The following is a 23,533-nucleotide window of genomic DNA, read 5'->3' on the forward strand; positions in this document are numbered from 1 at the left end:
CACATGCAAACGCTCAGCTCCTCCTTCCAGTTTAGCTCCATCTGAGAATTCCCTAGACCTACCACACACTGTGTGCGCAGTGCTAAGGACCGGTCCCTTCTCTTGCCTGTTCGCTCACCGGCACACTCAGCAGCTGGGCTGGGAAACACCGTTACTAATCTTCCTCTTCTAGCTACACACTAGCGTATCCCAAATCAGCATTATGTAGCCCCTTCACTATTCCAGAATGCGTCCGGGAACAGAAGAGGGTGCCTGTTACCCAGACACAAGAAAGGACTAGTTTACAAGAGGCCACCTTCACGTCCTCCATGTGCCAGAAAAGCACTAGAGAACATTAACCCAGCAGGGCCTATAACTGCTGCCTTCACCTAAGTAGTTCTGTCGAATGTGGCACAGCTTCCAAAGTCAGCCCGGCTAGATCCACCTGTTGTAAAATTTTTTAAAAAAGAAAAAAAGAGCGTGCCTGGGGGGCACTCAGTCGGTTAAACGTCCAACTCTTGATTTCGGCTCAGATCCTGATCTAAGGATGGTGAGATCGAGCCCTGCATCGGGCTCCACACTCAGCGGGGAGTCTGCTTGAGATTTTCTCTCCCTCTCTCTCTCTGCCCCTCCCCCCACATGCTAGTGTGGACTTGCACTCTCTCTCTATAAATAAATAAATATTTTTAAAAAACAAAAAAATAAATAGTTTCTCTTATGGGGGGAAGAGCAGGGGAAGGGGAGTAGGGAGGGTAGAAGAAGGGAGGAAAGGGAGGGCAGACAAAGACAGGAGAGGAAAGAGGAGAAGAAAAAGTAAAAAACAAGGAAGGAAAGGAAAACTGAAAATAGAAGTCCTCTGAGCTAGTTGTCCGGCAACAGGACACCCACTGGCCCCGGCTCTGAGGCAGGTCCTGGTATGATTGAGGTTTAAAAAGCTGGGGCCCTGCAGGCCTTCCCAGAGCCATCTGGACTGACCACGTGTCCATGTGCATGTGTTCAGTCTGTTTCCCAGGACAGACACCTGCGAAATTTAAAGACTCAAATCACAAAACACACGGTGATCCCTTATTATATAAGGCACAGGGCACACCCCAGCAGGTGATCCAAAGCCTGGCTCCCCACTTCTGGAATTCAGTTCAAGCCGCGCCTGCTGGCAGTAAACCACAAGATGAGGACGACGGACAAGGACTGTAGCAGATTTCCTGGTAAACTGGGCTGGGTGGGGGCACCATCACCGAAATGGGAATTAAGCAGAGACGATAAGTACAAAGAGTCACCACCAATCCTTACTGAACACCTTCCACGCACCGCTGTACTAAGTACTTATCAGGAATCACACTCTGCGTACCAATGACGACTCGGAGGTTCTCACTGTCATCCCATTGTAGAGATGCAGAAACAGGTCCGGAGACTAGCTGACTTGCCCAAGGTCGCACTGTAAATGCTGCAGCTGTAAGACACACCCGGATGTCTCTGCCCCAAAGCCAACATGCCCAGGCCGAGAACCCCAGGAGACCACGCTGCTTCTCCCTTGGGAATACCATGAGAGTCTGTTTGGGCTGAAATACGGGGTTGGGTGGACTTCCCACAGGAGCAAGTTCGTGGCACCCTGAGAAAGTCAACCTTTATTTCCACTTAAACCCCATGTATGTCCACTAAGGTTTCAACAGAACCATGTTAGAATAAGCATAAAAGGACAGCACCCTATATATCTTATTAGATGGAAGGAGGCAGGAGCAGGCAAGGACAGTTTTACCAGAACAGCTACTCAGTGAAAACCTAAGGCAACTGAGCATCCTAGAAACCAAAGCAGAGACCTTCCCCCCTACACACACACCAAAAAACAAAACAAAACAAAAAACACCTTCATTATCTAATAAAAAGAAGCATACATAAGCAGGAAAGAAAACAGTTCTAGCAAGAACCCCAAGAGTTCATAAAAAAATTTTTTTAAAGATTTTTTATTTATTTGAAAGAGAGAGAGAGAGAGAGAGATAGCACGAGTGGGGGGAAGGGCAGAGGGGGAGGGAGAAGCAGGCTCACCACTGAGCAAGGAGCCTGATATGGGACTCAGTCCCAGGACCCCAGGATCATGACCTGAGCCAAAGGCAGATGCTTAACCGACTGAGCCATCCAGGTGCCCTGAGTGCATCAAGAAATTTTTGAGACAAATATTCAATAATGTAATGGGAAGTATCTTTGAAATCATTTTTTACAAATGATGCAGAGATTCCAGTCACTTCTACAATCAACTACAGCCTTAAAAAAAAAAGAAAAGAAAAAAAGAAAACGAGATCATATGCTAAAAGTCTACGAAGACATATTTAATGGAGAACATTTCCATCACTGTAGAACGTGCTACTGGGCTTCCTGCAGAGCATCAGAGTTTTCTAGGTATTTCACAGAAACATGTCACTTGCTCCCCCCAATAAGTCCATCATTCCCATCAGACAGGCAGAGAAACAAATTCTGCCTCCCCAACACTCCAGAAGCCTCCGAGACCCGCCCCTCCCTTAAGCCTCCTGGCAAGGCCTTCCAGTGACAGGACCAAATCCGGCCCAGCTTGCCACTCCCTGCAGAGCGGGCCCCAGAACACGGACAGCAGTAAAGGCACAAAAAAGGAAGAACAAACCCAGCCGGGCAAAGGAAGGAGGAAGTGAGAGAAGAGCCACGAGCGGGTAAGAGATAAGCACATTTCTGAGAGTCAAATGGGAGCATGCTGATGTCAGAACGGACAGAGTAAGCGTGGGGCCCAGAAATGGGCGGAGGAGCCCTGGGACCGTCTCAGAGACAGCGAGACAGTGAGACAGACGGAAGAGGGGGAAGGGGACCGCAAACCAAGGGAGAGCAGAAGGGCAACAGGTGAAACGGCTATGCGACCGGCTATGCAACCCGTGGTCCTTCCCCTTGACCCTCCACCTACCAAGCCAGCCTCAGGCAGCCCAGGGCTTTCCTCCAGGCCAAAGACACACAGATGAACAGACAGTGATAGCGAGACAGACAGACAAAGGACAGATGATAAATAGACAGCAGGCAACACAACCACACAGAAACTGACTCACTGAACACTGACTATGTGCCCACGGCATGCTCAGCCCTCTGCGTGTAGTAACTCAGCGAGTCCTCGCGGCAAGCCGGCGGGGCAGGTACGGGAGACCTTCTCTACCGTCAGCAAAGAATGGAAGGACAGCGTCGATTACTATTCTCTTACGCAGAATTATGGAAGTAACTACTCCATGTGCTAAAAACAGAAACTGTTAAGAAGCATCTCTCTGAGATATGGAAAATAAAAATAAAAACTCCCTCTACGTACTGAGAGGAATATAAATCGAGACCATCTGTGCGCTTGTTTTCACACCTCGGTTGGCAAACCGCGAGGTGTTTGCTAATACCCTGGGTGCAAGGGGGTGCAGGGGGTGTGGGCCCAGACACCCCCGCTTTATCTGAGCAATACAAAAATACAACCTCTCTGGCAACATCCATCAAAACTAAAGTTCCCCACTCCAGAAATTCTCCTCACAAGTGTCTTCATCACATAGTTGCTCAAATATCTGGGAACGTCGACCTTACGAGGGACCCTGAATTAGAACCACCCAGCTAAGCTACTCCTAACTTCTCAACCCACAGAAATATGTGAGACTATAAAGGTTTGCTGTTCTAAATGGCCAAGGTCTGGGGAAGTAGGCTACATAAGAGATACATGAGAATGAAATGCTGGTAGGTATAAAAGGCATTTAGGACAACATCTAGTACATAGTAGGTGCTCTATCAATGTTAGCTCTTACTGCCAATAATCTTCCCACCACAGGGCCTTTGCTCACGCTGTCTTCTCCCCTCCCCACCCTGCGAACTCCTACGTATCCTTCAGACTTCTGCTTAAATACTGCTTTCCCACAGAAACCTTCTTGGAAATACCACTTCAGAAATCCCTTTTACACAATCTTTATCACCCTCTGCTTCTCCTATGAATAACAAATAAATAGTAATAGTAAATAGTAATTCATGTGACTATTTTTAAGACATTTTTCCTCTTCTGAAACATAAAAGATTCTCAACCTGGCACACTGCCCTATCCTCTGTACACACAACAGAAACTCAATTATACCTCTTAAAGGTCAACAACCCACTGGAAAAATGAGCAAAGACTAAAAAAACAAGCTGTTTGCAGAAAATAAAACAAAAAAAAAGAGGCACAGACTATCCATAATGAAAAGGTACAAAATAAAATAAACTACCCTTTTTCATGACTACCTGATTAACCGAGATGAAAAGGGTTGCTGATGCCCACAGGTGGCAAGAAATGGCCACTCCCTCACACTCACACTAGGCACTTAATGGGTGCAGGCTCTCTGGAGGGCAGTGCTGTGACATAGACCAAATCCTAAACGCACATTCCCTGTTACCCTACAGACACATAGGATAGGTGAACCGAAAGATATAAATGCAAGAATGTTTCTTGGAGCACTGTTAAAATGCCAACCCCGGAAATAATGTAAAGGCTCCACCAAGAGGAGTCTGCCCCAAACAGTGGCTCTTGCTTGCACCTTAAGTGCCCAGCACACGGTCAGTTGCCTTTGCAGCTGCCACCTTCCCAGTGATTCCACCTGCAGAGGCGGGACCTGACTGATGATCACGCACCCTGAGGAGGCCATGTGCGTGCACTCACAGCCCAAATCCAGGTCACAGCCCTGTGCTTCAGCTTCTTGTCTGCGTGACAGTGAGCCATGACACTGGTTCTCTTACAATGGCCTTTAGAAGGATTAGTGATCCATTCGTTTGCAATTAATAAAGGATGAATTCAAAAATATGTTATGAAAAGAAACAGTACATCTGAGAATTGCTGGATTAAAAAAATGTTAAGGATGAGAAACAACAGGAGACTTTGTAGCTATTCTAAAGAATAAGGCAATATTATATGTACTGTAATGAATAATCATAGGCAGTCATGTCAACTTTTTAAAAATGCAGATCTGGGTATAGGGTATGGTCCCATTTGTGTTTTTCTGAAAAAGAATTTAGAAAAAAAACTTCTTGGAATGATTTAAAAAAAAAACGCTAAACTATATAGATGGTAAAGTGACTTATTCTACATTGCTGTACTTTGGTACAATTCGAGTTTTACCACTTGCATGTATTATTTTTATAATTTGAAACCCTAGGGGTGCCTGGGTGGCTCAGTTGGTTAAACGCCTGCCTTTGGCTCAGGTCATGATCCCAGGGTCCTGGAATGGAGCCTGGCATCCGGCTCCCTGCTCAGCGGGCAGCCTGCTTCTCCCTCTGCCTCTGTCTGCTGCTCCCCCTGCTTGTGCTCTCTTGCTCTCTCTCTGACAAATACATAAAATCTTTATAATTTGAAACCCTAGTTAAATGAAATTATTTTTAAAAATTTTCACAATGGAGGAAGTTCACTGAAATAGGGTCAGCAAATGACACTGCTGGGTCTAAACCCCACGGACCCCTATTTTACATAAGAGGACAAGCCACTCCACTCTACACCTTCTTAAAAGTACAGGTGATAACGGTACCTAACCCCTGCCCCCGTAGGGTTGTGCCAAGGAAGAAATGAGTTTCCACAGCAGTGCTTGGAAGCCTGCCAGGCACCGAGCAACCACCCATAAGTGTCAGCCTGTGTTAGCATTTGGCTAACTGTCAACTTGACTGAGCCACGGGATGCCCAGATATTTGGCCAAACATTATTCTGGGTGTTTCTGTGAGGGTATTTTTGGAAGAGATTAACATTTAAATCAGTAGACAGAGTAAAGCAGACTGCCCTCCTTAATGTGGGTGGGCCTCATCCAATCTGGTGAAGGCCTGAATAGAACAAAGAGACCTCGCTCCAGTACGAAAATTCCTCCTGCCTGACTGCCTTGAAGCTGACATCAGCTTTTTCCTGCCTTTGGACTCAAACTGAAACACTGGCTCTTCCTCGCTTGCAAGCTGCCAGTCTTTGGCCTGGAGCTACAGCACTGGCTCTCCTGGGTCTCCAGCTTGCTGACGGCAGACCTTGGGACTTCTCAGCCTCCATAATCCTGTGAGTCAATTCTTCATAATAAACCTCTTTATATATGTATATCCTGTTGGTTCTGTTTCTCTGGAGAGCCCTGACTAATACATGATTTATGAAATCTGATTCGTTCCAGGTCTAATTACTGCTATAAAGTTCCAGTTCATGATGGTGTCAGCTTGAAGGGCTCAAATCTGTCCATGTTCACACCAGATCGGGGGCAGGGAACACAGACAGGTCTCTCTGGGCCAAGAGTCCCACAGTCACCGCTGAACTGTGCAGACAGGGGAACATCTGAACCCAGCTGCAAGGCCTGCTCCTGTCAGCAGTGCACCCCCTCTCGCTGAGTGCCTGGAAAGCCCCTACAGCAGACCCTGGCCAAGGGGGCAAACAAGGTGCTGAGGCCAGAGGCCCACACCTGGCCCCTCAGCCAGCAAATGCCCCTGAACCCTGGTCTGGTCACATCGAAAAGTGGCTACCTTGACAAAAGCATGTATGAAGCAACCCTCACTCTGATATCTGCAAATCAAATTAATATAAATCCATTATGAAAAAGGAGCATCTGAAAGAACACCATGAGGAATGCTATTTGCGGCTGGGATCAATGTTCTGAAGCCCTGCAGAGCACACCTGATTAATACTGTACGATACGATCACTCTCGGGGCACCTGGGTGGCTCAGTTGGTTAAGCATCTGCCTTCGGCTCAGGTCACGATCCCAGGGTCCTGGGATCGAGTTCCGCGTCAGGCTCCCTGCTCAGTGGGCAGTCTGCTTTTCCCTCTGCCTCTGCCCCTTCCCCCTGCTTGTGTGCGTGTGCTCTCTCTCTAATAAATTAATAAATAAAATCTTTAAAAAAATAAGATTACTCTTTAATTTTAACATAATTTACTATTTGCCAGCTTCCTAAAATGGTTTAAAATGGGCAAAGACCAACAGGAATATGCTGGATACGTTCAAAACTTGTTTCAAATTCAAAATGAAAACCCGTTAGGAAGATAAACAGATATATAGATATAAATATAGATATAGATATAGATATAGATATATAGATATATTAAGCACCTGGAACTACAGCTTCTGATTGCATGCTAAGAATCTTACTAATACATTTTACCTAAATTTTACAATGTATGTCAAAGATCCTGTATGACAAAAATTCTCCCCACTCACCTCACAATGAGGGACTGAGGGGGCAGGAGGATCAGCTGCTGGCCTCCAAAATCACTTACAGCGTGTCTAAAAGACAGATGTGAACATTTGCATGTTTTGCTGAAGATTAAACATTAGCTCTGGAAATCACCATACGAGGCCTTCCTCCTGCATTCCACGTGCAAAAACCAACTGTTAAACAGAGCAGATTCCACTAAGAAGAAGAAAAGAACATTTCCAAGTTATGAGTTTAGAAAACATGTGTAATTCCCTGGATTCTTTTTTTTTTTTTTTTTAAGATTTTATTTATTTATTTGGCAGAGAGAGAGACAGCCAGCGAGAGAGGGAACACAAGCAGGGGGCGTGGGAGAGGAAGAAGCAGGCTCGCAGCGGAGCAGGGAGCCTAATGCGGGGCTCGATCCCAGGACCCTGGGATCACGCCCTGAGCCGAAGGCAGACGCTTAACGACTGAGACACCCAGGCGTCCCATTCCCTGGATTCTAACTCCCATTTTCTCACCCCGTGAAAGAAGGGATATTTCATAGTCCATTCTTCTGTCTGTTTCATTCAGCCAAGTACCATTTAGGTTATAACTTCTCAATGGAAAAACACATGAATTTTACACTAGACAGGAACTGATAAGCAAGACGTTAAACTGAATTCATAAAAGACATCTGTGATATTTTCTCTGAGCATGTTTTCAGAGGATAAACCATCAAGTTTGATGGCTTAGGCTTGTGATAGAAAAGGAACAAATCCTAAACAGTGGATCTGCAGAGTGGGAGCGATTCTCGTGGGGCCACCGCTGGTCATCTACACCTCCACCCACCTCCCGTGCTCAGAGCCAGAGCCAGTTCTCATGCTGGACCCAGCAAAATGCTGGCCTTGAGGAGCTATTGGCTGAACAGAATCACAGAACACACCTGGAGGGGCTTTACATAGCCCCCCACACACACTCACAGTACCCCATCACCTCTCACCCAAACTCTTAAACGTCCTGAAAACTGAACCAATTTGAACAGGCCAGAGGGGCCTGCCTCTCAGTGTACTGGCTTTGGGCCCAGACAGCTGTTGGTAAGCGCATGTAGACAGGACAGGCACCAGACGCTCATCCCTCATCGGACTCTGATCAGCCCCACCGCAGGGGAGACAAGCCAGAGCAGAGCTGATTCGCACACTCTCCACCGCTGGGGTGTGGATCAGAGGTACAGACGGGGCCAAGCAGGCTTAGTAAAGAAAAAAAAAAAAGGCAAGGCAGAGAAGAGAGGAGGAGGAAGGGAGACACTAACTCTCAAAAAAGTCCTCGCTGACCCAGAAGCCAGGCAAGGTTCTGAGAAACCAGGATGAAGACACAGGATTAGGAAAAACTGAAGAGTCAGAGAGGCCAGAGGGGGTCTTGGAGACCCTCCCCGTTTAGTTGCTGCAAAGAACCACAAAGGGGAAGGCGGTGGGAGCCTGGGAGGCCTGATCCCAACTCAGAGCTGCCCCTCACGGCCCTATGTCACTGCCTCCCCTGAGCCTCCGGGACGAGGGGACGGGGCGGGAGCAGCTGCAAGGACCCTCGGCTCTGCCCCTTGATGATTCAATATTGCCATTTCCCCACCACGTGCCCAAGGACGACCCGCCCAGCAGAACAGAGCAGGAGAGACACTACTTCTCCTGTGGTCTCATCTCCTTTCTGGACGCCCCGCAGAGAAAACAAACAGCAGACAACTTACCGCCTGAGTTCGTCCGAATGAGCTCGTCTTGGCAGAGCGCGGGCAGAGGCTGGGCCCCGACGGGCTGCCCGACCTGAAGCACCAATGCCATGTACAGAAGTCAACTCCAACGGCAATTCAGAGAGAAAGGGGATTCTCCATGCGAACCCCAGCTCGGGCAGGACCTCGGCACAGCCACCCTCCCGTGCCTTCCTCGGCAGCTTTCTCCGTCTGCTTGTCGGGGCAAATCCTGAGATTGTGAGCGGCTCTGGAGGCACAATGGGTTACGTAACTCCAGGCAGCCTGGGCACCCTATCGGCTCATCTCGTTAAACCGCCCCAAAAAGAAAACGACGCACCCAAAAAAATGTGATCTCCTTAAGTTGAGGGGAGGGGGAGGAGCGGGGGCGCAGGGCTTTGTGCTGGACGTGGGGCTTTGTGAAACATTAACGAGGAACAAAAAGTCTGCTGTTCACCTCGCTGCTCGCTGGGAACCGGGGGCGGAGGGTATTCGTCAGAGGCCCTGTGCCAAGTGGGCTCCCGGGACTGCGCTTGGCAAAGCCCCGGGAGCCACAGAGCCGTTCCTGGGGACACTCCAGGTCTCTCTGAGAATATTTTTCACTCTGTGGCCTCCTCTCAGTGACCATCTAGTAAGACTTGAACCTGAGCAGGTCCTGCATCGTCCGGCTGCCCAGCACCTTGAACATGTAACAGGGCCTGTGCTCATGCTTCTGTTTACTGAGCCACTGCCAAACGTGACAGCACAGAGCTCTGCAGCTCAGCTGTCCTCCGTGCTTGCCACTGACGTCCCAGCAAAGAGCCTCCGGGCACCACGCCCCATGGGGTCTGAAGTTTCAGCACTGCATTCTACCATTTCTTTGTCCTCGGTTGTCATGTTCAGAGAAAGTGAAAACTACTTCAACAGGTTGGATGTTTCCTGGATTTCGCTGGCACAGATGCCACCGGAAGCCCAGGAGTTAGTTCACGTGCTTGGACAAATGACGCAGTCGGGCTACTGCCTCCTCCAGGAAGCCCTCCTGGTCGTCCCCCAACCTTTCCTCTCCCAGGCTCGGCCAGGCACCCTCCTCAGTGTGCTCCCACGTGCCCATGCTTATCACTGTGCTGACCATGGCGCACAGCGGATTTTCACTTGCTCATCCATCCACCCCACTGGACTGTATTCCTGGGGGCCCAGGGTCGTGACCTGCACGTAAATCTCACCCCTCAGAGCTCAGGGATCTTAGGCAGGATGCTGAACCTCTCATGATTTAATCTCTTTACCTGTAAAAAGGGGATAAGAGACCCCACTAGCCAAGCACTGGCCACGTGAGGTACTATTTTAGTCAATGAGATTCAGGGCTGCACAAAGTCCTTGCCCTCAATATACAAACACATAGTAGCTCATGACTAAATCTGGGGAGGAAGGAAAGGCAGGAAAGGGAGAAGGGGAAAGGAAGTGGTGGACCACTCTTCATTCAGGGCAGTCATGAAAAGGCCTCTAATGAAATGCCCTTTGGAGAAAGTGAAGAGGGAATCATAAGGACATGGGGGGGAGGGGAGGAGGGTAAGGCGATCCAGGTGCTGGGCAGCAGCAAGAACAAAGGTCCTGAGGCAGCACATTCCTGGTGAGTCCAAGGAGTAGCAAGGAGGCCAGTGTGTCTGGGGTGGAGTGGGCACAGATGAGACCGTCAGAGGGGTAGGAAAGCCCTGTCACTTAGACCCCCACAGGCCATGGTCAGATAGGAGACCACTGGAGGTTTGGAGTGGAAGAGGTAAATAAATCATGTGTGTTTAGAAAGCCTCTTTGGTGGGTAGACAGAGAACAGACTGCACAGAAGCAAGCGGAGAAGCAGGAGACCCAATCAGGAGGCCATCGCAATAATTCAGACGTAAGAGGAAGGTGGCATGGAACAGGGTAGATGCCGTGGAGCTGGTGAGAAGCTGTCAAATTCTGGACACGCTGAAGACAGAGCCAACAGACTTCCCAGCAAACTGGGGTGTGAAAGATACAGAGGTCATGAATACCTCCAAGGTGTTTGGCCTGGGCAACTGGAAGGACAGAAGTACCATTTATAAAGACAAGGCAGACCAAAGGAAAAGCAGGCAGAGGCAGAAATTGGTTCATTTTTGGCTGTTCGAGTTTAAGATGCCTATAAGCATCCAGGCGGAGATGTCGTATGTGGAGTTAGACCAACATGCCTGGCCTCCAGGGGAGAGGATTAGTCTGAGGACAGGAGCTAGACAGGGGTCAGCGTGGGGCAGGTTTTAAATCCTGGAGACTGGGGGAGATCACCTAGGGCACGGGTGCTGATGAGAGAGTGAGGGGCTAGAAGGACTGAGCCCCAGGCCCTCCAACATCCCGTCTCGGGAGGTGCTGTTGCAGCAAGGAAGGAGAACAGGATAATCGGGGAGCCAAGGGAGGGCCAGATTTCCAGGAGAAGGGAGTGGTCGGCAGTGTCAACTCCTGCTGAAAAGGCAAGAAGATGAAGGCTAAGGACTGACCCCGCACTGGACAAGGCCCTCAGTGCTGGGGGAATGGTGGGCTCGCAGCCTGCTCACACCGGACGCAGGTGAGAACAGAAGAGAAAATGTGGTGAACACAGAGAGGAGCGGAGACACGGGTACGCACACTGGCTGTGGGGGCCGCGAACGGTTCTTTTCACAAAGGGAGAGATCACAGCACGTCTCTGTGCTAATAGGAGAGCTCCATGAACGAAGGGCAATGGGTGACTTGGTGGCGGAGGAGCTGCCGGCAATGTCTCCTTCCAGAAGTGGGCAGGCCAGTAGGGGTGGGATTCAGTGCATGCGCAGAGGGAGGGCCAGTCATGGGGCTGGAGCTCAACACGAGGGCAAGGCACCCAGGCTAGGATCCTGGGCCATCCCGGTGGCCCTCTGTACTCGGGACACTCCTGACACACAGGAGGTCCCCCGTGCTCAACTGTGGGACAGGGCAGTGGAAAGTTACTGGAGGCAAATCTCCACATTTTCAGCTGTCACTGGGCATTATCTCAAATAGGAGGAGAAAAGTAAACACTGCGGACAAAACAAGAACTGGGGCGAACGTTGCTATGAAGGCATCTGGATGTAACTAACAAGGCTCCTCACTGCTGTGTGTGCACACCGGCCTACGCCACATCTGCTCGGGCTCCAAGCACTGTCCTGATGACCCCGCGGGGGAAAAGGAACGAGAAGAGCTCCAGCACGATGCGCTCTGCTCCTGGGACACGGGGAAGGTGTGACTGATGCAGGCTTCTGAAAGAAGCGCTATCCAAGCAAGCCTTGCCAGTAGCCGCCGGGCACTGCGAGCAGTTCCCCATGTTTGCACCCCACAACGCAGCTGTGTGTGATTTCCATTCCACCTGTCTTTATGTGTGAATCAGAAACTGAGCCTCAGCGAGAGGGAGAGGCGCCAAACTACACTGAGCATCGCTACAGGCCAAGCAGGCTGCTCAGGTTCAAAATTCCCATCCTTAACCTCCACGGCAATTCGTCGTCTCACGTTGGTTCTGGATGACGGGTCTCAAAATCCCAAAGCTCAGACATCAGACAGACTCTTTGCACTCAGACCTTTCCTCCCTGGCCCTTCACGCCTCCCCCAGACCCATTCCTGTGGCCACACGTCCCACCCCATCCCCGGCAAGAAAGGCCCCCTTACCGGTGATGGTGCAGGCATCCCGGTACCCTCTGCAGCTGGGAGCATCTTCCACAGCCTCGCTTACATAGTGCTCCTCAGGGATGCCCGGGCTGCAGGCTAGGACTGCATGGTTGCACGCCTCCAAAGGGGGCACAGAGTTGGCCAAAGTGTCGTCGTGCAGAGCTGTGGCGTCCAGCTTGGCAGGTTTCACGGGGAGGTGCCCACTGCCATCGAGGGCCCCGTTGCCGGAGTCTGGGGCAGTCGGGTGGACAGCCCCCGGTAGGTCTGGCACACCAGCAGGGGCTCCTTACAGGGAATCTATGGGACAATCCAGAGAGAAGAGCAGAGTTAGTAGAGTCTCTGGGGAAAAAACAACAACAACAACAACAATAAAATAAGGGCCCTGAGACGATGTGGGTTCAGATCGCAAATTCTGCAAAGTGTGTCCTTCAAACCAAGGTATTTCCCATCAAATTCTTCAATTTTGATAAAAGAAACTGCAGTAAATTGTGGACACACTTTAGCACAACGGTTCTCAAAGCACGATCCGAGAACCCCTGGGGTTCCCTGAGACCAGTCTGAAGGGCTCACAAGGTCAGAAGATTTTCTAAGGTAGCTCTCATTCTCTCACAGATGCACGTGGAGTTTTCCCAAGCCCACGTGATGCGTGGTGACACCTTTCCCTGAAGGCTGGTTAATGGAAATGTGTACTGTATCACTGCGGCTTACATTTTTCTGTTCTGATTTCTAATACAATACATATGAATCAATATAATACCTATGAACAAAAGCTCTTTGGGATCTGCAATGATTTTTAAGGGATCCTGGGACCAGCAAAGTTTGAGAATTACTGTTCCAATATATAATGTGTTTACAGTTGGTTTTTTTTTTTTAATAAGAAAGAAAACAGAAAGAGGGGAAAGCTAACGGACATTTTACCCAACACCGACACAGCACAATCAGTTCTGAAAGAAAACTACGGCCCTAGGTCTGTGACCTTTTCCTTCCCGAAGAGGTTATTTACCACACTACACCAAGAGTTCCTATTAGATAGAAGTGAATTCAGCCCTCATCAAAGCCAACACACTAATATAAAGTGGGAAGGAGTGGGGAAGCCTGTAGATCCCTGGTGAAAAGTGAAAGGGAACCAGAGTCAACCAAATTGTAACATCTACTCAGTGATTCAAATACAAATGGATAAGCTGCCTGATAAGAAAAAGCCTGGAATTCCCAAGCAGAACCCCAAAAGCATTGCAGGCAGCAGAGGTCTGAGGAGGTGGACCAGGAGACCTCCAGAAGAGACCTGTGAGCCAGCTGAGCGACTGTTCTATGCAAAGACAACAGAAAGACATCGTCAGATATTTAAAAGCTTAAAGATTTGATCCCCGATACTCCCAGGGAAGCTCCAGCCAGGTATGCTGACCACACCTTACAGGCTCTCACTAATGAACAGATCAAGGGAAAGAAAGAAGGTGAGGAAGGCCTGCTACAGTAAGAACGGCAGGGAAACTAAACCAGGGACACTTAGAATTAACGTCTCAATAATGCACGATTCACAAACCTGAAGCAAACAGCTCAAAGGGAAAAAAATGGTCAAAGGATATAGCTTCTCTAGTCCCCAAAAAAGAAATAACACAAACACACACACCAAACATGTTAAGGAACGTTAATAGAGATCCAAAAAAAAAAAAAAAAAAACCAACCAAACAAAAAAACCTCTTTATCGGACTGACAAAGATTTAAAGATTATAAAAGGTTCAATTTGGCAAGAGTTTTAAGAAACGGTTTCAGGCATTACTTGGGGTGGGAGGGATGGTAATGAATTGAGGAGGCAGCCTGGCCAGATCTATGTGGCCTCTGGCTCGGGCGGACCTGAGCCCAGGACGCTTATCACCGTGCAATGCTAAGCACAACCCACCGTGCTACAGAGAGCAGGGGTCAATTACAACTCCGCAACAGAGAAGGCAACCATGCAGCCGGGAAAAGTTTCAGAGCCAGTATGAATTTATCATCATGGGAAGACGCCCTGCCCAGAGAGACGGGAGATAATAAACATGGCCTTCGAAAAGTTTTACACCTGCTAACAGACTGAACCCTCACTCAAACCTTCCGTAATCTGTACTCAGATGCATTCCAGATGATCCTAACACAGAAGTCTGAAATACTTTCTCTCTTGGCAAAATGCCACTGTTTTACTGAAAGCTAGGAAAAGTCCATTCAAATCAATGTATGTTTTTTTAAACAAGGGTTCTCAAATACACAGATTTTTTTTTTTTACAAGTTAAGCCTCACCTATTTCTTCTTTTTTAAGATTTTATTTATTTATTTGACAGAGAGAGAGACAGCCAGCGAGAGAGGGAACACAGGCAGGGGGAGTGGGAGAGGAAGAAGCAAGCTCCCAGCAAAGGAGCCTGATGTGGGGCTCGATCCCAGGACTCTGGGATCACGCCCTGAGCCGAAGGCAGACGCTTAACCGCTGTGCCACCCAGGCGCCCCAAGAGGCCTCTCTTTTTTAAGTAGAACAGAACTACTCCAATTTGTTTTCTCACCTCAAACACCGGTGAAAAGAATTAAGTACATAGGCACGTGCACTCACATTCACGCTGCACTCGAGGTATACATCATATCCCATAATTTGCGAATTTTAATGCTCACCACGTGACTTTCTTTGGCCATATTTTTGTTTTGTTGTGGTAAAAAAAAAAACAAAAAACCAAAAAACATAAAATGTACCCTCTTAACCATTTTTAAGTGTGAAGTTCAGTAGTGCTGAGTACATTCCCATTGCTGTGCAACCAACCTCCAGAACGCTTTTCATCTCGCAGAACAGAAACTGCGCCCATTAAACAACCCCCCATCCCCCTCTCCTGCCAGAACCTGGCAACCACCATCTACTTTCTATCCTATGAATTCCCTACTCTCAGTGCCTCATGTGAGTGGAACCATACTATGTCTTCTCGCGACTGACTTACGTCACTTAGCGTAATATCCTCAAGGTTTATCCATGTTGGAGCATGTGTCAGAATTTCATTCTTTCTAAAGGCTGAATAGTATCCCACTGCATTGAGAAGCCCTTCTTGAAATGAAAAGACCAATCTCTAGCCCATTAAAGTCAAATGAAAACAACCTAAACTTCCATCAATACAAAAACAGTTACAAATTACAGCCGGCCCAACCCACACTGAATTCTGGAAGAGGAGATAACCCACCTGAGACACACACCTCCACGCCAGGTTCATCTAACATGCTTGAAACAATCTTAGATTCGCAGATTTGACCATAATCTTCACATGCCAGCGTCTCCCATCCTATTTCACTGTGAAACCTTTCTCCACATGATACCTAGCTGCACGGCGCTTACTGAATGGAGTTCACTTGGGGAAAAGCCTCCGTGTATTTGATACAACCTCCATGCCTCCATCATCACTTGTCCCGGACCCACATCTCCCACATATTGTGCGCATCTTGAAAGCATGGGCTGGTCCTGGCATCTGTTGGATACTAAGTATTTACGGAATAAACGGTAAGGCGTAAACAAGAAGGGACGTGGTCCAAATGATGCTGGGGATCTCCTGAAGCTATGAAGTGGTAGTTCTATGATCATATACGAACCAAAGGGTCTAAACTCCCAAACCACAACTCCAAATGCTAACCCTGAGGACTCATGGAAATCAACAGGAAACTTTCTGAAGCACTCCCGAGGTGTTCCAGGGATGAGGACCACATCCCGTGGGCTCTCCAGGATGGCTCCAATCGACCCTCACCATATTCCTTCCGTTACCGACCAATACACACAGAATGTGACTTCGTGTAAGATCACCCACACACAGCAATTCGGGAATCAGGAATTCAGAAACCCCTCAAAAGCTGGCTTGCGAGTCCCTCACCCAGTTTCTAGCTTAAAGAAAGTCACAGCACATGTCCCCTGGGGAGACCTCAGGGATGGTGGGGGAGGGGTGACGATGCTTCTCTCCTTCCCCAAAGTGCAGCCAGGTGAGAAGTGCTGGGAGAGACACCCTGACATTTCAAAAATCAGTTTTCCCAGAACAGTGGTTTATCAGTGCTTTTACTCACAATGCAGTTTTCTGCTGGTAACTCCGGATCTCCAAGAGCTCAAGGATCAGAAATAAACAGTGCCAGGTATCCAGTCAAGACTCCAGAGGCAAGCAGCTGCTGCAAACGAGGCCACCAGCTCGTGACCCCAACAACCCCAAAGCATCATCTGGGGAAAAGCAGAGATGAGCTCCTGTATGTCTCAGAGCCTCGGATTCCTCCTCTCTGAGGCAATAATACCCACACGTCTATAATCTGTTTAACGGATTACAGACATGGATGCAAGTAAAGTAGCCAGCACTGTGCTAAGCACACAGCAAACCCTCCAGTTTTACAAATTCTCAAATTGCCTCCCCCCCGAAATTATTTATTTACTGTGTAAGAGAAGTGACCCTTGAATGTTCCTAAATGTGCACGATTTTGAACACCGGTATTCTGTAAGGCAGTGCATATTGTAAAGTCTTAACCATGTTGGCTTTTTCTTTAAAGATTTTCTTTATTTATTTGAGAGAGAGAGCATGTGAAAGAGAGCATGAGGGGGGAGGGGCAGAGGGAGAGGGAGAAGCAGACTCCCCACTGAGCAGAGAGCCCAATGCAGGGCTTGATCCCAGGACCCTGAGATCGTGACCTGAGCCGAAATCAAGAGTCGGCTGCTTAACCGAGAGTCACCAGGTGCCCCAATAATATCAACTTTTATTAAGAGCTCGTGGTGTGTACCAGGCACTGTGTCAAGAGTACTTTGGAAGCTCCAACTTACATCCCCCACCACCACCTCCTTGACCTTGCGGGGGTACTGTGACCAGCCCCATACTGCAGTGAAGGAAAGGAAGCTCAGAGAGGTTCAGTAACTTTCCAAAGGTCACAGAGCCAGCAAGCCAGGTCTTCATAGTGACAAGTGAGGGAAACCCAACGTGAAGACAGTTCCTGACACCTGGTCTCTTGTCTTCCCCTCTGTCCACCACACTCGGGCATATGTGAGGCTCCCTGGGTTCAGAAATAAAGCAGCCGCAGCCCTGGGTGCTCTCTGGCTCCGGCAAACCCTGGCACACCAAGCAAAAGGCCTCTTTCAGGCAGAGGAAACAAACAGGGCTTAGGCAAAGTGAGAGCGGATGGTCTGGGGCCATGAAAGCGCCTCTGTTTCACTGTCTGAATTCTGCTTGCGGAGCCTGCGTGGTGGAGGGATTTTTCTCAGCAGAGGAGTGAGAAATTCTGCAACCTGGTCAATTCTTCAGCCAAAGAGGTGCCAGGAAAAGAAGTAGGAGAAAGTACACATGGAGGCGGCTTTGCATTCGAGCTGAGAGAATTCACTGGCCTCCAGCCCAAGGCCCTTGACCCCGGCTCCCCTGCCTCACTCTGCCTCTCAATTTGTGGTCCAGATCCAGCCCCTGGTTGTCAGCGGATGGGACAGGCCACTCATCTTACAGCAGTTTGTTATTGACAAAGTACATGTGTGCAAGTTCGTCCCTCCCCCCCGCCCCAGCATGTGATTTTTGGAAACCAAAACTAAAACCAGAGAGCTGTGTGACACCGAGGAGGCGGCGTTGTCCCTCTGGGCCTCAGATGCCTCATCCGGATGAGGGAAGACCTGGAGCGAGCATGAGCCAGACAGTCCCTTGCAGCTAACCCACATGAGGAGCCCCAAAAGCACAGGAAATTATGGGAAGACCTCTGTGTCATCAACCCGTCCCCCGCGCCCTCCCCCGTACTATTGGCATGAACCCTCCTCCTTCACCCACGTATAGGGGACCTCTGGCAGGAGAGCCACGCGATACTGTGCAAACACGGCTGCCCTCTGCGGACACAAATCGCCGATTTCCCAAGGGCCAAAAAAGGAGCTTCTGCCAGGACACACTCGGAGGCTGTCGGGAGAAAATCAGAACAGGGCTCCAGGTTGGTGGCCCGACATGTGACAAGGAGAAGCCAGTGCAGGGTGACTCCCTCCATGGCCAGCCAGGTGCCTGAGCTTTCGAGGCTTCCGTTTTCTGGGCAAAGGCATCCACCACATCAGGGGACTGTGACTTACTGTTATAGTTTAGTGATTCTGAACAAATAGGTCCAAGTAGAGGAAAAAGTTTTCAAAAAGGAACAAACTCTTCATCAGGATTGCCATCGGTCCTCCACTGACGCTGTGACAAGCTCCCACACGTTTGGTGGCTTGAAATGACACCTACTGACCAACTCACAGTTTATAGGTCAGCAACCTGACATGGGCCTCACTGGGCCCCAGGCAACAGGTCAGCAGGGTTGCGCCCCTTCCTGGCGCTCTGGGGGAAGAACGTGGATCCAAGCTCAGCCAGGTTGTCAGTGGAAATCGGTCTCTTGTTTGCAGGAATGAGATCCCTGCTTCCTTGCTGGGCTGTCCGCTGGGGGCCGGTCTTTGCTCCTAGCTGTCCTGTGTTCCTTGTCACACTTCCCAGGTCCCTGCCTGTGCCTCCTTCATCTCAAAGCAACAGTACGTTGAATCCTTCTCACACCTGGAGCCTCCCCTCCCCTTCCTCCACCTCTCGACAGCCTCCTCTTCCATCTTCCTTCTCTGCTTTTAAGGGCTCGTGTGATTATGCTCACATAATCCAGGACACTCAACCCTGTCTCAAAGTCATGTGACCAATAACCTTAATTCCATCTGCAAGCCCCTTTGTGCCAGAACCTAGGTTAGTGCTGGACTGACTAAAGCCAGGGGACGGCAATCCTGAAGGAACGACTTTAGAATTTTGCCTCCCACGAGGGCCTTTGGTTCTGAAGGCACGGTACACCTCAGGAGCCCCCGTGTCACCCCAGCCAGGTGAGAGGGCAAACGAGAGCCCAGACCCTTTCGGCCCCACAGGAAGATGACTGAGACCCAGCACCGGGGACCAGACAGGCCTGGGTTTAGTCCCAGCTCTGCCACCACCTACTGACTGCAGTCCTTGGTCAGATTCCAAGGTTTCTCTCATCTATAAAATGCAGGTGCCACCAAAGGGTGGCCAAGTAGCTGGGAGTAGACACAATGAAAGCAGCTGGCCTGCCAGGCCTGGGACGGGAGCCTAAGCATTAGCACCTGAACAGACCACGGAGGCACATTTATGTCTACAACGCACTGTTCTTCTCTCAAGAAAAAGGTAACTTGCAGGCTGTGGACTGTGGGCACCCACTCCCGGGCCCAGACACTCCCTGGAGGCTGACTCGCTCACAAAGAAGCCTGACTACGGTGCGACAAGCACTAGGCTCACCGCACTCTCGGGCCAGCTATATCGCAGCTGCTTCTCTGAGCGAACTGCTGTGTGCTTCGAAGGTGGTGAGACCTGCCTGTGCTCTTGCAGAACACAGACGGCCTCAGCAGGCCTCAGCACTCCTGTAATTGTAAAATGCGCCACAGGCCTGGCACTCGACTTAGTAATTTACATGCATGACCTCGTTTATCGCTCACAACCTATAAAAGTATTATCAGTAGCTGCTGTTTGCAGGAGAGGAACAGGCTCAGAGAGATAAATAACTTGCCCAGGATTTGAACCTAGATCTGAACAGCCCCAAAGACACTGCCCTATTACAGTTGTGAGTAATCCTGTGTGACTATGTCGTTCAGTCAAGTGGAGAATCATACCCCACGTGATCTCTCATCTTCTCTTACAGCTGTCCACTGTCTCTCGAATCAACCCTCCTGAGGCACCTGGGTGGCACAGTGGGTTAAGCATCCGACTCTTGGTTTTGGCTCAGGTGGTGACCTCAGGGTTGTGAGCTCAAGTCCCAAGCTGGGGTCTGCACTTGCACAGAGTCCACTTAGATTCTCTCTCTCTCTCTGTCTCTCCCCCCCCCTTTCTCTCTCTCTCTCTAAAACAAATAAATAAACCTTTAAAAACAAACAAATAAACCCTCTTGCCATAACAGGGGCAAAGGAACTCAAAGCGAAGACCCCACTGAGACCACTCAGGTGCACATAAGAACTACGTGTCCCCGCAGGCAGCCCACGGTGGGACCTCCAGGGCCATGGGAGCGTCTCTGAGGGACCCATGCCGCCGAGGCGCAGCCACACAAGTCCGGTCCTCCCTTACTTCTCCATCTTATCGCTCCCTCCCTACCTCATCTGACCTTTCCGCCACTCCCATCAGCCCCGGCCAGTTCCCTAAATAACTGGACAAGCAGCAAAGTAGTGGAAACTATCTGCACAGTTGGAACAGCTGGGGGATGAGGAGGGGATGAGTTGCCGTTTTGCGGTGATGGTACCATGTGGGAGAAAGAGCGAGGCCACCAAGCAGCAGCCGCCGGGGCCCTGCAGGACGGTACGGCTCACTGCAGGCTTTCACACGCCTGCAGCCGTTTGCCTGTAAAACTGAACCTACGCTAGAGCCTGGTGGAGCCTTTCTCATTCCGTGAGGCGGCGGTGGGGCCTTAAAGTGCCTGGCTCAAAATTTCATCTCGGCTAACAGAAGCGGGACTGGGAAGCATTTCTTACTCACACAAAAACTTCAATGACCTCTACGCCACACCACAGAGGGAAGGGCCATCCTGGAAGAGGGCAAGCGTGGCTACCCGCACATGAAGAAGAATATTTGGAGCCAGTGTTGGCCACCCCAGCCAGAAAGTCAGAGCCACACCAGGGTACCCAAGGCACAGGAAACGAGATGCCATATGGTCTCAAGGACGACTGTCAGGGCCTCTTGTGGACTCCTATGAGAAGCCTGGAAAGGGGCCCTGGAAAGGCAGAGGCCAGGACTGGGGACAGCGAGGGACTGTGGGCGGGTGCTGTCTCGGTCTCCACTAGGCTGGCTGCAGGCGTGCAAGGGGGGGTGGTGCTTGAGTGACTGCCACGCGTGCCTTCCTCCCTAACACCTGCTTTCCCACACTCTCATGCTCTCACACACACACACACGCGTGCGCACACACACAAAATAAATGCCATCTTCAAGGCTGACCATTCTCCAGTTCCAAAGAAAGTGAATCCCCAAAACGGTTTTTTAAAAGAAAATCAAGAATCGGGGGCGCCTGGGTGGCACAGCGGTTAAGCGTCTGCCTTCAGCTCAGGGCGTGATCCCGGCGTTCCGGGATCGAGCCCCACATCAGGCTCCTCTGCTATGAGCCTGCTTCTTCCTCTCCCACTCCCCCTGCTTGTGTTCCCTCTCTCGCTGGCTGTCTCTATCTCTGTTGAATAAATAAATAAAATCTTTAAAAAAAAAAAAAGGAAAAGAAAAAGAAAATCAAGAATCAAAGAAAATGCTTATAACTCCAGGCAACTGGAGAAAAAAATCTGGTGTCTGGTCCTATAACTCAGCCTTGTCTTTTCTAAACATTGCTTAGGACAGAAGCAAACCCGCCCGCACATGGCACTGCCCTCCAGCCCCCAGTCCATGCTATGAGGGACAGGCCCATTTCATCGATCAGGTCTCATGAATGAAAGCTGCTGTCATGTGACCAGATCCCCCAGTGTCCCAAAATAATCCTGCTGCCCTGGAGAGCACAGAAATGCCCAGCCACGCCGCCTCCCTGCCCTGTCTCCCAGAAGAAGGCAGACAAGGGAATAAAAGGCCGTGTGCTGACAGCCTTACGTAACAGTCCCAGCTCTCCCTAGCTGGCGGCGGCAGATTTATAACACGCCAGAAATAGCTCCCAGCTCCCTCTCCTGCAAAACGAGACCGGCCTGGGAGGCTGAGCAGAGAGCCTCGCCTACAGCATGCCTCTCCCCTTTTGTCCGCAAAGGACCCTTTCTGCGCCTTCCAGCACAAAGCGAGTTCAGAGCCCCAGCTGCCAGAGCCCCGCACAGACATGTGTCACCTGAGACCCCCCTAAAGGCTGGAGAAGACATTCAAAACGTAGCTGTGGGTCCCTCAGAGACGGCGCTCCCAGGCCCGGGGACGAATGGTAACTCTAGCATGTTGCTCTGCAGAGGAGTCTCCCCAGTACCACAGGCTCGCTCTGCACTCCCAGACCAACTCAGGACAAAGAGTGGCCTTTGGACACTTTATCCTGCCAGCCCCGGAGTGCGAGTCCAGCCCGACAGGTGGCAGGCAGGGCAGAGGCCCTGCCCCACTTCAAAAACCAATCAGAAAATCCGAAACTGCAGCAGAGATCTCTTCACATTCCCAGGACACCCCGACGAGTTCTGGAGGCTGGCCAAAGCTGGGGAGGGTGGCAAGGGTGGTAACCTCATCCAGAATCACTGTGGGATGGCTCGCTGGCCATCTCCACAATTCCAGGCTGCAGGGCCGCTGCTTTGAAGAGAAAACGGTCCCTGAGAAGAGCCAGACGTCCTCATCAGGAAGCCCTGCAGCCCAATGCATGTGTCATCACTTTGAAGGGGCCTGGGGTCTCTGGGGAGCAAACGCTGTGGGAGGGAAGAGGGTGGGAGGGAAGAGAGCAGAGATCTTTGGGGAAAGGCAAGCACATGAGGCCTCACCTGCCCTCTCAGCGTAGAGGCCTGAATTAGTAATAAACCTTGCCCGGCCCAGAACAGCAGCTGCCAAGCTGTCACGCTCCAGGATAAAGTTAATACAATAACCAGAGTGGGAAGGAGGTCCAGGAATGTGGGACAAGGGTGGGAGACGAGGAGAGGAGAGGGAGCAGTTCTCTGTGCATGACCCCTCCTTAAAGCCTGGCTTTTACGGCACTCACTCCCTGAGAGGAATCTGGCTTTTAATGATTCCAACAAGGAAAAGAGTATTAATGGCTCCCAGTTACTGCACAGTGACCATGTGCCTGGTCAGGGCTGGGTGCGTTGCCCCCAGGCATGCTGACATAAAACTCAACAATGGCCTGTGGGGCCTGCATCATGGCCCTGTCCTCACGTTGCTGATGGAGAAACGGGGGCAAGAGGTAACTCACCCACGGTCCAAGAACCTGGAGGTGGGGCTAGTACTGAACCCAAGCCTGTTTACACATCACACAGCAAATGTGCCGTATGCAGCAAACGCCAATAAATGCAGAAGGTGAACGTCAGCTTTGTTCATGGTGTTCTTCTCTTAGCCACATATGCAGATCGGAAATTTTTCAGGACGGTTTGGACATAAAAAGAGCAATTCTTCATGAAAAAGAAATTAATAGTATAAGA

General features: G+C 50.1%; 1 protein-coding gene across 11 annotated transcripts in view; it reads right to left on the bottom strand.

The window, feature by feature from the left end:
• Positions 1-23,533, bottom strand: part of TRAK1 (trafficking kinesin protein 1) — a 180,451-nt gene that overhangs the window by 102,814 nt on the left and 54,104 nt on the right. For 3 of the 11 annotated variants that reach the window (XM_026496797.4, XM_048215967.2, XM_057316096.1), the window contains exon 2: positions 12,484-12,780. Coding sequence is in view for 5 of the 11 variants with exons in the window: in XM_048215963.2 (XP_048071920.1) it covers positions 8,851-8,941 (91 nt within the window). In the remaining 6 variants the exon portion in view is untranslated. Of the gene's footprint in view, positions 1-8,850; positions 9,096-12,483; positions 12,781-16,536; positions 16,685-22,260; positions 22,417-23,307; positions 23,499-23,533 lie in introns of those variants that run through there. The other 8 variants (XM_044383321.3, XM_057316097.1, XM_057316094.1 and 5 more) reach the window with 7 other exon arrangements.

The sequence above is a fragment of the Ursus arctos genome, unplaced genomic scaffold (assembly GCF_023065955.2).
Source record: "Ursus arctos isolate Adak ecotype North America unplaced genomic scaffold, UrsArc2.0 scaffold_20, whole genome shotgun sequence".
In the NCBI taxonomy this organism is placed as follows: Eukaryota; Metazoa; Chordata; class Mammalia; order Carnivora; family Ursidae; genus Ursus; species Ursus arctos.